Source organism: Ctenopharyngodon idella, chromosome 3 (assembly GCF_019924925.1).
Source record: "Ctenopharyngodon idella isolate HZGC_01 chromosome 3, HZGC01, whole genome shotgun sequence".
NCBI lineage: Eukaryota > Metazoa > Chordata > Actinopteri > Cypriniformes > Xenocyprididae > Ctenopharyngodon > Ctenopharyngodon idella.
The window spans coordinates 12847761-12860411 of record NC_067222.1 but is presented as its reverse complement, the minus strand read 5'-3'; the positions used below and the strand labels follow the sequence as shown (position 1 = coordinate 12860411).

At 41.7% G+C, this 12651-nt stretch overlaps 3 protein-coding genes across 58 annotated transcripts in view; 1 reads left to right on the top strand and 2 right to left on the bottom strand.

Annotated features, from left to right (window-relative positions):
- The window catches only part of LOC127509830 (uncharacterized), a 502366-nt gene that overhangs the window by 343098 nt on the left and 146617 nt on the right, over positions 1-12651 (top strand). The gene's annotated exons all lie outside the window — the stretch shown is intronic.
- The window catches only part of LOC127509908 (60 kDa lysophospholipase-like), a 390873-nt gene that overhangs the window by 273046 nt on the left and 105176 nt on the right, over positions 1-12651 (bottom strand). The window lies entirely within an intron of this gene.
- Positions 1-12651, bottom strand: part of LOC127509999 (hepatocyte cell adhesion molecule-like) — a 220653-nt gene that overhangs the window by 206680 nt on the left and 1322 nt on the right. The window contains exons 2-4 of one of the 7 annotated variants that reach the window (XM_051889470.1): positions 9546-9863; positions 8824-9114; positions 8588-8695 (exon numbers count right to left, since the gene is read on the bottom strand). The exons of 4 other annotated variants lie outside the window; for them this stretch is intronic. In XM_051889470.1, the coding sequence (XP_051745430.1) occupies positions 8588-8695; positions 8824-9114; positions 9546-9863 (717 nt within the window). Of the gene's footprint in view, positions 1-8587; positions 8696-8823; positions 9115-9545; positions 9864-11491; positions 12576-12651 lie in introns of those variants that run through there. 2 more of the 7 variants (XM_051889469.1, XM_051889476.1) reach the window with 2 other exon arrangements.

Here is a 12651-nt window from a genome sequence, read left to right as displayed (position 1 = left end):
GTTTTCACACTTCATCTCTCTCTCACACATTCATGCATAAAAGCAGAAGTAACTGCAGCTTTTGACACTTCTAGCTCCTGAAAGTGTCATGAACAAATACTTCTTAACGTTTATTTTATCAGAAGAGCATTAAACTTTAGCGTTTAATACACACAAAAAAAGCTGCTGTATAATCTTACAAATGGGCCTAACACAAAATCAACCTAGGAAAATTAATTTATCTATAATACTATCATGCATGCTCAATTTATATAAGCCAAGCTAAACAGTTTATTTTACATGTTATATTATAGCCTGCATCTGTTCTCTGATTGCAGACTCTTTGCAAACTTTGCATGGTCATGATTGTTCAAGTTATAATGTAGTACGTCATGGCGTAGTGTAGAATGTCATGGCACTGTGTACTATGTCACCGAAGTTAACACTTTTTGGAAGTACGTTAAATGCGTATGGCTGTCACACCGGAAAGGTGAAAGTTTTAAATAAGGATATTTCTATTACACAAACACATTGATTTGCTTCAGAAGGCCTTCATTAACCCCTGGAGTCGTATGGATTCTTTTTTTTTTTGTGGATGGATGCATTTTTTTTCTCTCTCTCTTCTAAATTTGCCCACCCATTCACAACCATTATAAACCTTGGAGGACTAAGGATATTTTTTAAATATATCTCTACGTTCATCTGAAAGAAGATAGTCATATACACCTATGATGGCTTGAGGGTGAGTAAATCGTGGGATAATTTTCATTTTTGGGTGAACTATCCCTTTAACTATTTATGTTATCATCTCAATGAATGGCATTTTTTTTCTGAATAAAAAAGTCTGTATAAACAGTTGTAAGTAAATACAGAATGTGAATGTGACCAGACAAAAAGATGTTATTTGTACTACATAATGAAATAGAAAGGCTATCAGTGGAAATTTGTATTATATTGTTTATGTATTTATTTATTTATTTATTTAGTATTTACTACAAAATATAGAGCAAAAAGGAGCAATAAACTACAAAAAAAAAAGGGAGTAAAGTACAGAGCCCCGCACATGACATGCAGGAAAAAAAAAAATAGGCTAATCGTGCGCATGATTTATAAATCGAGGGAACAAAATAGAAAAGCGATTTTCCCACCTGCATGTTGTGTGGGGCTCTGTAGTAAAGAGGTCTCAAAGCAATAAAATATGAAAATTTTGAAATAAATGACTGCATATAAACATTTTACACTTTAAAACATCACAGTGAGAGAGCTGTGAAATAACATGTTCACTGAGGTGAAGGTCAATCAGGTTCATACAGGCTCCAGCAGAGAAATACAAAACTGTCTGAACACATTACTATAGCAGAACAGAATCTGAAAACAGTACAAACATACACAAAACAAGAGCACTGCACAGAGTGTAATGAAGGGCTGACAGCGTGAGGATCCATTTGCAGTTTCTTTATTGTGACAACAAAGCACAAGGCGGACAAGGGCAAGACAGTAGCGGAAACAGGGACAGGCTTGGGTCGAGGCAGGCGGCAGACAAACAGAATCTTGGAAACAGGCAAGGTTCAAGGCAGGCGGCAGAGGTTCACAAATGATAAACAGTCCAATCGATAGCAAGGTAACAGTCCACAAGAAAACGCTCAGTAGTGATCACCGGGGCAAATCAAGACTTCGCAGTGTATGGATGCGTGTGTGCGTCTTAAATAGTGTGAGTGTGATGCAATGCAGGTGTGTGCAATCAGTCCCAGGAATGAGGGCCTATGGGTAACGTAGTCCAGCAGGAAGTGACTCAGGTGATGGCTCCCTCCGGCGGCCGGGAGGAGCAGCCGCGGGAGCCGTATTCGTGACAGAGCCCCCCCCCTGCGAGCGGCTCCAGACGCGAGGGAGTGGGCGCCGAGGTCTACCACGTGGACGAGGGGCCGGTCTCTCCGGATGCGTCCGATGGAACTCTTCGAAAAGAGATGGGTCCAGAATATCATCCCTGTTGACCCAAGATCGCTCCTCCGGGCCATACCCCTCCCAGTCCACCAGATGTAGCCTTCCACCCCGGCGCCTGGAATCGAGCAGTTCTCGAACCTTATAGGCCTCCTCGCCTTCGATGATCAGGGGTGGGGGGTTGCGGGTCTCAGCTCCCACTGGCTCCTCTCTCGGACCCCCGGAGGGTTTCAGCAAGGATACATGGAAGGTGGGAGAAATACGATAATTAGCAGGCAAATCGAGTCGAAATGATACAGGAGTGATTTGTTTAAGAATTTGAAAAGGCCCTACAAACCTGGGACTGAGCTTGCGGCATGGAAGTCGGAGGCGAAGATCCTTGGTGGACAGCCAGACCCACTGTCCCACGTAGTAGTGAGGATTGGGACGTCGATGCCGGTTTGCCTGAGTCTCCTGTCGCCTTACAGCGCGCTGGAGATGGTGGTGAGCCAGATCCCAGGTTTCCTCGCTACGACGCATCCACTCTGTGACTGAGGGCAAGTCAGATGGTTGCCCTGACCAGGGGAAGAGAGGTGGTTGGAAGCCCAACACGCATTGGAAGGGTGTGATTCCGGTGGCAGGTTTCCGTAAGGAATTTTGAGCATACTCCGCCCACATTAAATATCGGCTCCAGTTGGCCAGAACCCCTGTCCGACACTATGCCCTCCGGCAGGCCGTAGAAACGAAAGACCGAGTTACACAGGAGTTCAGCGGTCTCTAGAGCTGTGGGTAGTTTGGGTAGTGGCAGTAAGCGGCATGCTTTGGAGAAGTGATCAACGACCATGAGAATTGTGGTGTGACCCTGGGATTCAGGGAGATCAGTGACAAAGTCGATCGCGATGTGGGACCAAGGACGTTGGGGAATGGGAAGAGATTGAAGCAGACCGGCAGGAACTTGACGTGAGGTTTTGGTGGTTTGACAGGCGATGCAGTTATTGATGAATTTGGTGACATCCGCGAGCATGGTCTCCCACCAGAACTGGTTTTGGAGGAGTTGCAACGTTGCTGTGATGCCTGGGTGGCCAGAACTCGGGAAATCATGGACTTGGTGGAGTAGTTTGTCCCTGAGCTGGATGGGGACGAAGGTGCGGTTTGGAGGGCATGCTACTGGAGGTGCGGTTTGCTCGTTGAGTTGTGAAATCTCCGTCATGACATCCCACTGTACTGGAGCGAGTAACAAGGTTTCAGGCAGAATGTTCTCAGTACCCTCACTACGTCCTGTCTCCTCTGCTTGCCTTGATAGTGCGTCCGCCTTGACATTCTTGGAGCCGGGTCTGTAAGTAACAGTGAAGTGGAAACGTGTGAAGAACATTGCCCATCTTGCCTGTCGTGGATTTAAGCGTTTGGCTGAGCGCAGGTACTCCAAGTTTTTGTGGTCAGTGAGAATAGTGAACGGGTGTCTTGCCCCCTCCAGCCAATGGCGCCACTCCTCCAGCGCCGCCTTCATCGCGAGTAATTCTCGGTTGCCCACATCGTAGTTACATTCTGCCACTGACAGTTTGCGAGAGTAGAAGGCATAGGGAAACATCTTGGCCGGATTACCTTGCTTTTGGGAAAGGATTGCGCCAATGCCCGTACTGGAGGCGTCCACCTCCACGATGAAGGGAAGCTCGGGGTCTGGGTGACGTAGGATGGGTGCTGACGTAAAACGTTCCTTCAATTCCTGGAACGCACTTACTGCTTCGGGTGACCAGACGAGTCGAGAAGATTGGCGTTTAGTCATGGAGGTTAGGGGAGCGGCAACCCCACTGAAGTTTCTGATGAACCGCCTGTAGAAATTGGCAAACCCCAAGAACCGCTGTAGCTCCTTCAGAGTGCGTGGTTGTGGCCATTCTAACACCGCCTTTACCTTGCTGTCGTCCATTGCCACTCCATCTCGACTGATGACGTAGCCCAAGAAGGATGTTGAGGTGCGGTGGAATTCGCACTTTTCAGCCTTGGCATAAAGTTTGTGTTGTATTAGACGTTGCAGCACAGCTCGAACATGTTGAATGTGTTCGTCGTAGGAGTTGGAATAAATGAGAATATCGTCTATGTACACGATGACCCAGCGGTTGAGCATATCTCGGAAGACATCATTGATGAAGGATTGAAAGACTGAAGGACTGTTGAACAGGCCGAAGGGCATGACAAGGGTCTCGTAGTGGAGAAAGCGGTCTTCCATTCATCGCCCTCCCTGATGCGAATCAAATTGTATGCGCAGCGTAGATCCAGCTTGGTGAAGTATTTGGCTTGACGTAGTTGTTCGAGGGCTGCAGGGACCAATGGTAGCGGATAGCGGAATTTTACAGTGATGTCATTCAGGCCGCGATAGTCAATGCAGGGCCGTAGGCCGCAGTCTTTCTTCTTGACAAAGAAGAACCCGGATGCAGCTGGTGATGTTGATGGCCGAATGAATCCTTTAGCCAGGTCCTCCTCAATGTAAGATCTCATGGCTGCATCCTCGGGCTGTGACAAAGGGAATATCCTGCCCTTAGGCGGAGTGGTACCGGGTAATAGTTCGATTGCACAATCACTGGGGCGATGAGGTGGTAGTTCCGTGGATTTGGACTTACTGAAAGCGATGGTCAGATCTGTGTATTCGGCTGGTATAGCAGGTTCGAGGTCGGTTGGGGTCTTGTCGACGGAGATGGTATGGAGGGGTAATGGCGTGACGGAACTCAGGCAGCGATGATGACAAGCGGGGTCCCACTGGACGATCTGACCCTCCTTCCAGGATATATGCGGATTGTGCGTTCGAAGCCAAGGTAATCCGAGGATGATAGGATTGTTAGGTGAATGGATGACGTAAAACTGAATTTGTTCATGGTGCAGCGCCCCGACTTGTAGACCCAGCGCTGAGGTAATGTGCGCCACTCTTCCTCCTCCTATAGGTTTCCCATCTAGCGCCTCCACTGTTAACGAAGAGTTGCAGTTGGTTAATTGTATGTTGTGTTGACGGATGAATGTGTCTGACATGAAATTGCCTGCTGCACCAGAGTCCAGAAGAGCATAGGTAGATATAGTTTGAATGTCACTGGTTAGTTGGATGGGGATTTTAAGGCAGTTGGGCAAATAGTCGACATGCTGGGCTGGACTCACCGCTTTGGGATTAGAAGCATTGGGTCGAATGGGGCAGTTGAGCTTGATGTGACCTGCCTGGCCACAGTATAGGCATAAGTGCAGCTGGCGCCTTCTCTCTCGTTCTTCTGGAAGAAGGGGAGTATATCCGAGTTGCATGGGCTCAGGAACGGTAGAGACTGGCATGAGTTGGCGAACGGGTCGTCGGCCTCGGAGGAGGTTGTCGATGTGAATGGCCAGCTCAATGAATGCGTTCAGCGATCTTCCCTCGTCACGGCAAGCGAGCTCGGCCTGAAGCTCCAGAGACAGGCCCTTGCGAAACAGTAATTTCAGTGTATCCTCCACCCAGTTAGTTTGTGCGGCCAATGTGCGAAATTGCAATGCAAATTCGGCGGCGGTAGATTTACCTTGATTTAGGGAAAGCAGCTGATCGCTGACGCCCTTGCCGCCCTCTGGATGTTCGAACACCTCCTTGAAGCTTTGCAGAAAGGCCGTAAACGTGGGGAACACAGAGCTATCTTCTCTCCATACCGCTGTGGCCCAGTCAAGTGCTTTGCCCGTGAGTAGGGAGCATACAAACGATATCCGACTGGTATCGTTGGGATACAGCGAGGGCTGCTGGTTTATAAACAAAGAACATTGAAGGAGGAAGCCCCTGCATTTGGCTGGATTGCCATCGAATTTCTCGGGTAGAGCGAGGCGTGGATTTACAGCGGGTGGAGAAGTAAACGCTTGACTCACATTGATAGCGGGAGGCGGCGTGATAGCTTCAGGAGAGGGAAGCCACAGGCTTTGCAGGGTTTTCACCAGCTCCTCGGTGAGTGACGTAAGACGAGTCAGCTGGTGCTGGTGCGCGGCAAGCTGAGAGGCCTGTGCTGAGAGTTCGGTGGAGATTTGCAGGAGAACTGCTGGATCGTTTGATGACGAAGTCTTCTGTAATGAAGGGCTGACAGCGTGAGGATCCATTTGCAGTTTCTTTATTGTGACAACAAAGCACAACGCGGACAAGGGCAAGACAGTAGCGGAAACAGGGACAGGCTTGGGTCGAGTCAGGCGGCAGACAAACAGAATCTTGGAAACAGGCAAGGTTCAAGGCAGGCGGCAGAGGTTCACAAATGATAAACAGTCCAATCGATAGCAAGGTAACAGTCCACAAGAAAACACTCAGTAGTGATCACCAGGGCAAATCAAGACTTCGCAGTGTATGGATGCGTGTGTGCGTCTTAAATAGTGTGAGTGTGATGCAATGCAGGTGTGTGCAATCAGTCCCAGGAATGAGGGCCTATGGGTAACGTAGTCCAGCAGGAAGTGACTCAGAACTTAGGTGATGGCTCCCTCCGGCGGCCGGGAGGAGGAGCCGCGGGAGCCGTATTCGTGACACAGAGCCCTGGAATAAAACCAGTCATTTCCTTTTTTTTGAATGATGTCACCACAATTGTGTGAAAGTTAGATTTTCAGGTTAAATCTTCTTAAGAATAGGGGTTAACTTCTGAATTCTGTAAACTAGATCACAGCATTGTACTGAAAAAAAAGTTTTTCAAAAATGTTGATTTGGAGGATGAATTTTGTCCATTTTCTAAGTGGGGTCTCATCATAATGTAACAATATTGAAAAACTGATTTTTTTTATTACAAAAAATACTAAACTGACAAAAAGTAACTTTTATTGTTATAATTGTGATTTCATAATATTTAGTTTGTATTTAATTAGTATATATAAATCCAACTGAACAAAACTTGTGAAAAGATGTCTTTCAGTCAGTCAAATTTTTACCATTTACTGGTAAAAGTGATAGTTTTTTTTACTTTTAAAACTAAAACATTTTCCATAAGATGGGCAAAAAATCTTACACTAAATCATGTCAAATTATCCATGTTATCCCCATGAATGAAATTTAGAAATGTGGGTCTTTTATAAAGAGAATTTTGCATAAAAAGATGTTTTTGTATAAAAACCTATTTAAAAAATATTTTTTAATTTATTTATATAAATTTAAAAAATATGATAAATCCTCCACAAATGTCGAGTAAAAACATTAATAAACAGAGTAAAAAAAAACAATTATTTTGTTTCAAAATTACATTTTGTTGCCTGGGGTCTGTGGAGACCCCAAAGACCCTGAGTGTCCTTCCCAAACGAACACCGCACAAGGGTTAAACAGAAGCACATTTCTATCAGTGTCGCATGACGACTCCTGCGTACACCACATCCTCCTCCTCTTGAGCTCTCTGTAAGAAAACACACCACAGATGTAGTTATCAAGAACATTACTGACCATTTATCACATATTTTTGCTCAAATACACACATACAGAAATAATGTTCATACCGATTTCTGTGCTTTTCGTTTGTAGAATGTTGGATCAGCGTATGTGATTTCTTCACTGCTCTGAACTGCTTCAACAGAAATGACAAATAAAGAATTATTGTTGCTTTTTCTGCAGCACTGATTTTCATTATTTTAATATTATAATACAGGGCTGTGGGATGCTTGATTCTGATTGGTTGAAGTGTAAAGTATGAACCATGGTTTTAATAATGAATAAAACAAACAAAAAAAACATGAACAATGTTTAAATGATGAATCATGTATTTTGTGGGATTACAAATTTAAGAATCTGTTTAAGATCTGCTGATCCTACATCCTGACATAACATCACATGAAATACTATGGTGAAGTACATTGTATTTAGCATTTTAAGGTAAAAAGGATGACTTTCTAGCTCTGCCTTTGTCTCTATGATAATGTAAAGGTATGGTGTATACTGTCAGACTGAGTGGATTAGCATCTATGCATTTGAATGACACCGTTATGTTGATTAGATCATGGCTGGGAAATGTAGGGAATGGGCCGATTCCTGCACTGCATTTGCATGCTTTGTTTAGATTGTCTCCACCTCTACTCTATGTATCCCTCCCCCTTGAATGTATATGAACTACCAAGTACACTGCCTTAGTTGGACTTGGATGACTATAGCGACGCACAGCGCTTGAAACTTCTGCTTGAAAGATATCCCAACGTCTCCTGGTCTCTGCTTCGACGAGGAAAAAGGTTCCTACAATTTAAACGATGGTAACCACAAATTAACCATGGTTTAACTAACCAAATTAGTCTGCACATCAGTGGCTCCATTACTAGCTCTTAAATGACATGTTGGAATTAGTAACGGAGGTTTGGGATGAGATGCGTCAGAAATTAGACCTACACACAAGAGCGCATTAAAGGAATAGTTTAGCCAATAAATAAATAAATAAATTCTGTCAGTATTTGCTCACCCTCAAGTTGATCCAAACTTGTATGAATTTCCTTCTTCTGATGAACACAGTAGAAGATATTTTAAAGATTGTGGGTAACCAAACATTCATTGACTTCAACAGTATTTTTCCCCACACTATGGAAGTCAGTAGCTACTGTCAACTGTTTGGTTTCCAACATTTTTCAAAATATCTTCTTTTGTGTTCAGCAGACGACATTCATATGATCTCATACAATCATGACTTCTAGCAGGGAAACTTACTGTTCCTTTAAAAACTTGTATTTTTACAGATATCTCAGCAGTAGGAATACTTGCCCTCTTGGTGTGTTTTCCTGCAGATGCAGAAGATCCCGACAGCAGCTACAATCAACAGAGATCCAGCAGCAGCAGCAGAAATCAGTCCAATGATCAACGAGGATTCGCCTTGATACAGAGTAGACACAATGAAGGGTTAAAGTGAATGAATCTGTCAATCTAACCTTCAACAAACACTATATCTGAACTACAGAACTTCAGAGATCAGTTCAACAAATATATCAGCGCTGTCGTACCTGCAGCACATGTGTGACAGAGTTCAGTGATGTTGAGATGTTTGGTCTGGTTTCTGATGGGATTGTTGATCACACAGCTGTAGGTGTTTCTATCCTGATATTCCACCTCCAGAGGTAGAGAGAGACTGATGCTGAGATCAGACACACTGATGCTGGAGAATGACCTGTCTCCATTGTACCAGGAGAGAGTCACATGACCCACATTCACCACAGCTGAACACAACAATGAACAATTTGATGATGAAGATGATGATGAAGAGTTACTGCTGATGACAGGAACAGGCAGACGAGCTGAAAAATGTTATAGATAAATGTGTATTAAAAGTAGATGAGAAACCAAGACTGAAAAGTAGAGCATTTAAAAACAATCTGATATTGAAAGAACAGCGTACTTGTTCAAGCAGACAACAGTGGCACTGAGAAGATTGAGATGAATTAGATGTAATTTGTGAATAAAGCATGGAAATTTTAAGTTAAATATTTGAGAATATTTTTTATTATGCCTCATTTACAATTGAGCTGTATTTAAATAAATTTGCAGGACTATTAAATAAAAGTTATTCAGCAGCATATAATGAATAAATGCTATAGCCTTAACAAAGGAGTCAGCAATGTTATTTCAGGTCTAACATTATTAATATGCTTATTTTCTTAAAGTCTATGACCAAAACTGAACATAAAGAAACACAAATCATCAAACAGGACAGTAATTCTCTCCTCACCATAGACAGTGAGATTGATCGTGTTGATCGTGTCTCTGCTGCTGCTGGAGACTGTATAAAGTCCAGAGTCTGTGGTTCTGCTGTTGATGATGGTCAGAGATCCAGTCTGATCCAGTTTCAGTCTGTCTCTGAATCTCCCTTCAGCACTTTCATCATAAAACTTGCTCTCTTTGTTGTTCTTTACTTTAGCTATGAGAAAGTCACCAAACTTCCACTCAATCTCTTCATGTGTCTGTATTTGAGTGACACTAGAGTTCAGAGAGACTGATTCTCCCTCAGTCACTGACTCTGACTTCACTGCATCAGCAACAAACACACCTGAACACAAACACAAACACTCTGGAGAGTCACCGGATTTGGAGTTTTTCCTCAATTTGAAACAATCATTGGATAAGAATAATAACATCACGAGCAAATGTTTATATTAGTCTAATAACACATGAAAACAAAAGATTGATAATAACAGAATGATTTGTTTGTGGTAATAATAATAATAAACACAGAAATTAAGCCATAAAATTACTTACCTGAAGTTTGCTAAAATGTCATGTTATGAAATATTGAAATATTACTGAAATCCAATTCTGAGCCAATGAGTTCATCAACATTATCTCAGTGGTTACTCATCTCACACCAAGAATGTACCTTTCATTTACTCCGGTAAAATTGGTAGAGGATGTTTTTCCAACAGAAAAACATCCTCTACCCCATCAATTATTCAATTGCCCCATCAAATTCGGCCAGAAATCTTGGAGTAATCCTTGATGACAACTGACCTTTAAAGACCACACTGCAAAGACAGCTCGGTCATTCAGATTTTCACTACACAACATCAGGAAAATCAGGCTCTTTCTAACACAACATGCAACACAACTTCTGGTCCAGGCCCTGATCATTTCTAGGCTTGATTACTGCAGTGCTCTTCTGGCTGGACTTCCATCATGTGCAAAACAAACCTCTACAAATGATTCAGAACGCTGCAGCACGTCTTGTCTTTAACGAGCCCAAAAGAGCCCACGTCACGCTTCTCTTCATCTCTCTTCACTGGCTACCACTTGCTGCTCGCATCAAGTTCAAGGCGTTGACGCTTGCTTACAGATCTACCACAGGCTCAGCACCCTCCTACTTCCACTCACTCTTACAAGTCTACACTCCTACCAGGAGTCTACGCTCATTAAATGCGCGAAGGCTTGTGGTCCGATCACTGAGAGGCTTGAAATCACTCTCCAGGACATTCTCGTTCTCTGTTCCTTGCTGGTGGAATGATCTTCCTGCCTTTATCCGGAATGCAGAATCCCTGGCAATATTCTAAAGACAGCTGAAAACTCATCTCTTTTGTGAGCACTTAACCTCATCTTAAAAAAAAAAAAAAAAAAAAAAAAAAAAACCTTCTTATTCCTATCCTTTCACTTCCTTTAATCCCTCTCTATTGTAGCTTATGATACTCTGAGCACTGCCTAAAACTTGTATTATGAGCATCTCTTGTGTCTATTTGCCTCGTCATGATGAATCGCTTGTTGTATTCCTCACTTGTAAGTCGCTTTGGATAAAATCATGTATGGCAGCAGATTCTGCAACTGATTCTTCATGAGCATCTAATGTTAGCCTATTTTATTTCTTTAAAAAACAATTATAAATGCAATTTTTTAAAAATAAGCACAATAAATGATTTATGCTTTAACCATGCCCCACTTTTCAAAGGCAAGTTTTGTGTTGGCTTTATACTGATATTAAAAACCCCTAATGTATTTAAGAAAAATGCAATAATTTGCACTTGTTTGTGGAAATAATATATAGTTCAGATTTATACAGTTCTGCTCATCTCTGTCCTGGCGTCACATCATCCATCATCCTTTTTCCTTCTCATCAGGTTATTGCTACATTGAAGACACATGCAGATCCTGAAAAACTTTTAAATGATTTATTGTTTTATTTCACAAGAACAAATATTTAAAATGTGCACTTGACCCAAAATAACAATTAAAAAATCTCTTCTGACTTAAAACTAAATAATCTAACAAATATAGTCACTTGTCTATTCAAAGGAAATGATTTCCACTTATTAAAGTCTGTCTGTTCACACTAAAAACATCACCACATGAGAGATTAAAGACTGAGAAACATCATAAAAAACAAGAAAACATCTCTTTGTTAATACTTTACATGTGTTTTTTTTTTTTTTTTTTTTTTATACATTTGCAAAGATTTCAAACAAACTTCTTTCACGTTGTCATTATTGTTTGTAGAATTTTGAGAAAAATAATGAATTTTATCTCTTTTGGAATAAGGCTTTAACATAACAAAATGTGGAAAAAGTGAAGCGCTGTGAATAATTTCCAGATGCACTATAGCATAACCCCCAACAATCTGTCAGCAAACAAGTAATAATCTTATTAATGCTTTTATTTAGATAACGGTTTTCAAGATCATTATGTCATTGAGCGGGATTCTTTGAGCTTGAAATTTTTCAAATTTACTGTTTTATAAGAAAGGCAGAAAAAATAGTCACTAACAACAGAGACTGTGTAAAAGTACATGAAAACAGAGGAGGCCATACAATATATTACATTTATTTGGTTATTATGTGTAACTATTTTAATGACTATTTATTTCCTAATAAATTAATAATTTTAGCAAATAAATGTTTTTTTTTTTTTTTAGTTTTAAACAAGTTTTTGACATATTTGTAAAATATCTGTGTTATATTATGACAGGTACTCTAATAAATTTGTGATGTGAAAATTAGAAAAGGAGTAAACTAAAAATGAGAGTTTAGATTCTGAACAAAATGATAATGATTTTTAAAATGATATTTCTTGTAATATTACATCTACAGTTGTTCAAGAACATCTCTACCTTCCTCAGTATCTTATTTTTCGGAGTTTGATGGTTATTTCTGGACGCTCTTCTTCTGTTGAAGACTTCTGGATCTGATGTCATAAACCAGAACAACCACAGTAGCCACGCCCACCAGAGCAGAGAGAGCCAATCGGATCACAGCTTCAGTAAAGCCACAACAGTGGATACGGTCTTGTGAGAGAAGAAATGAGCAACATAAATATATAATTATTGTTCATTTCATTTGTGAAAATATACATATATACAG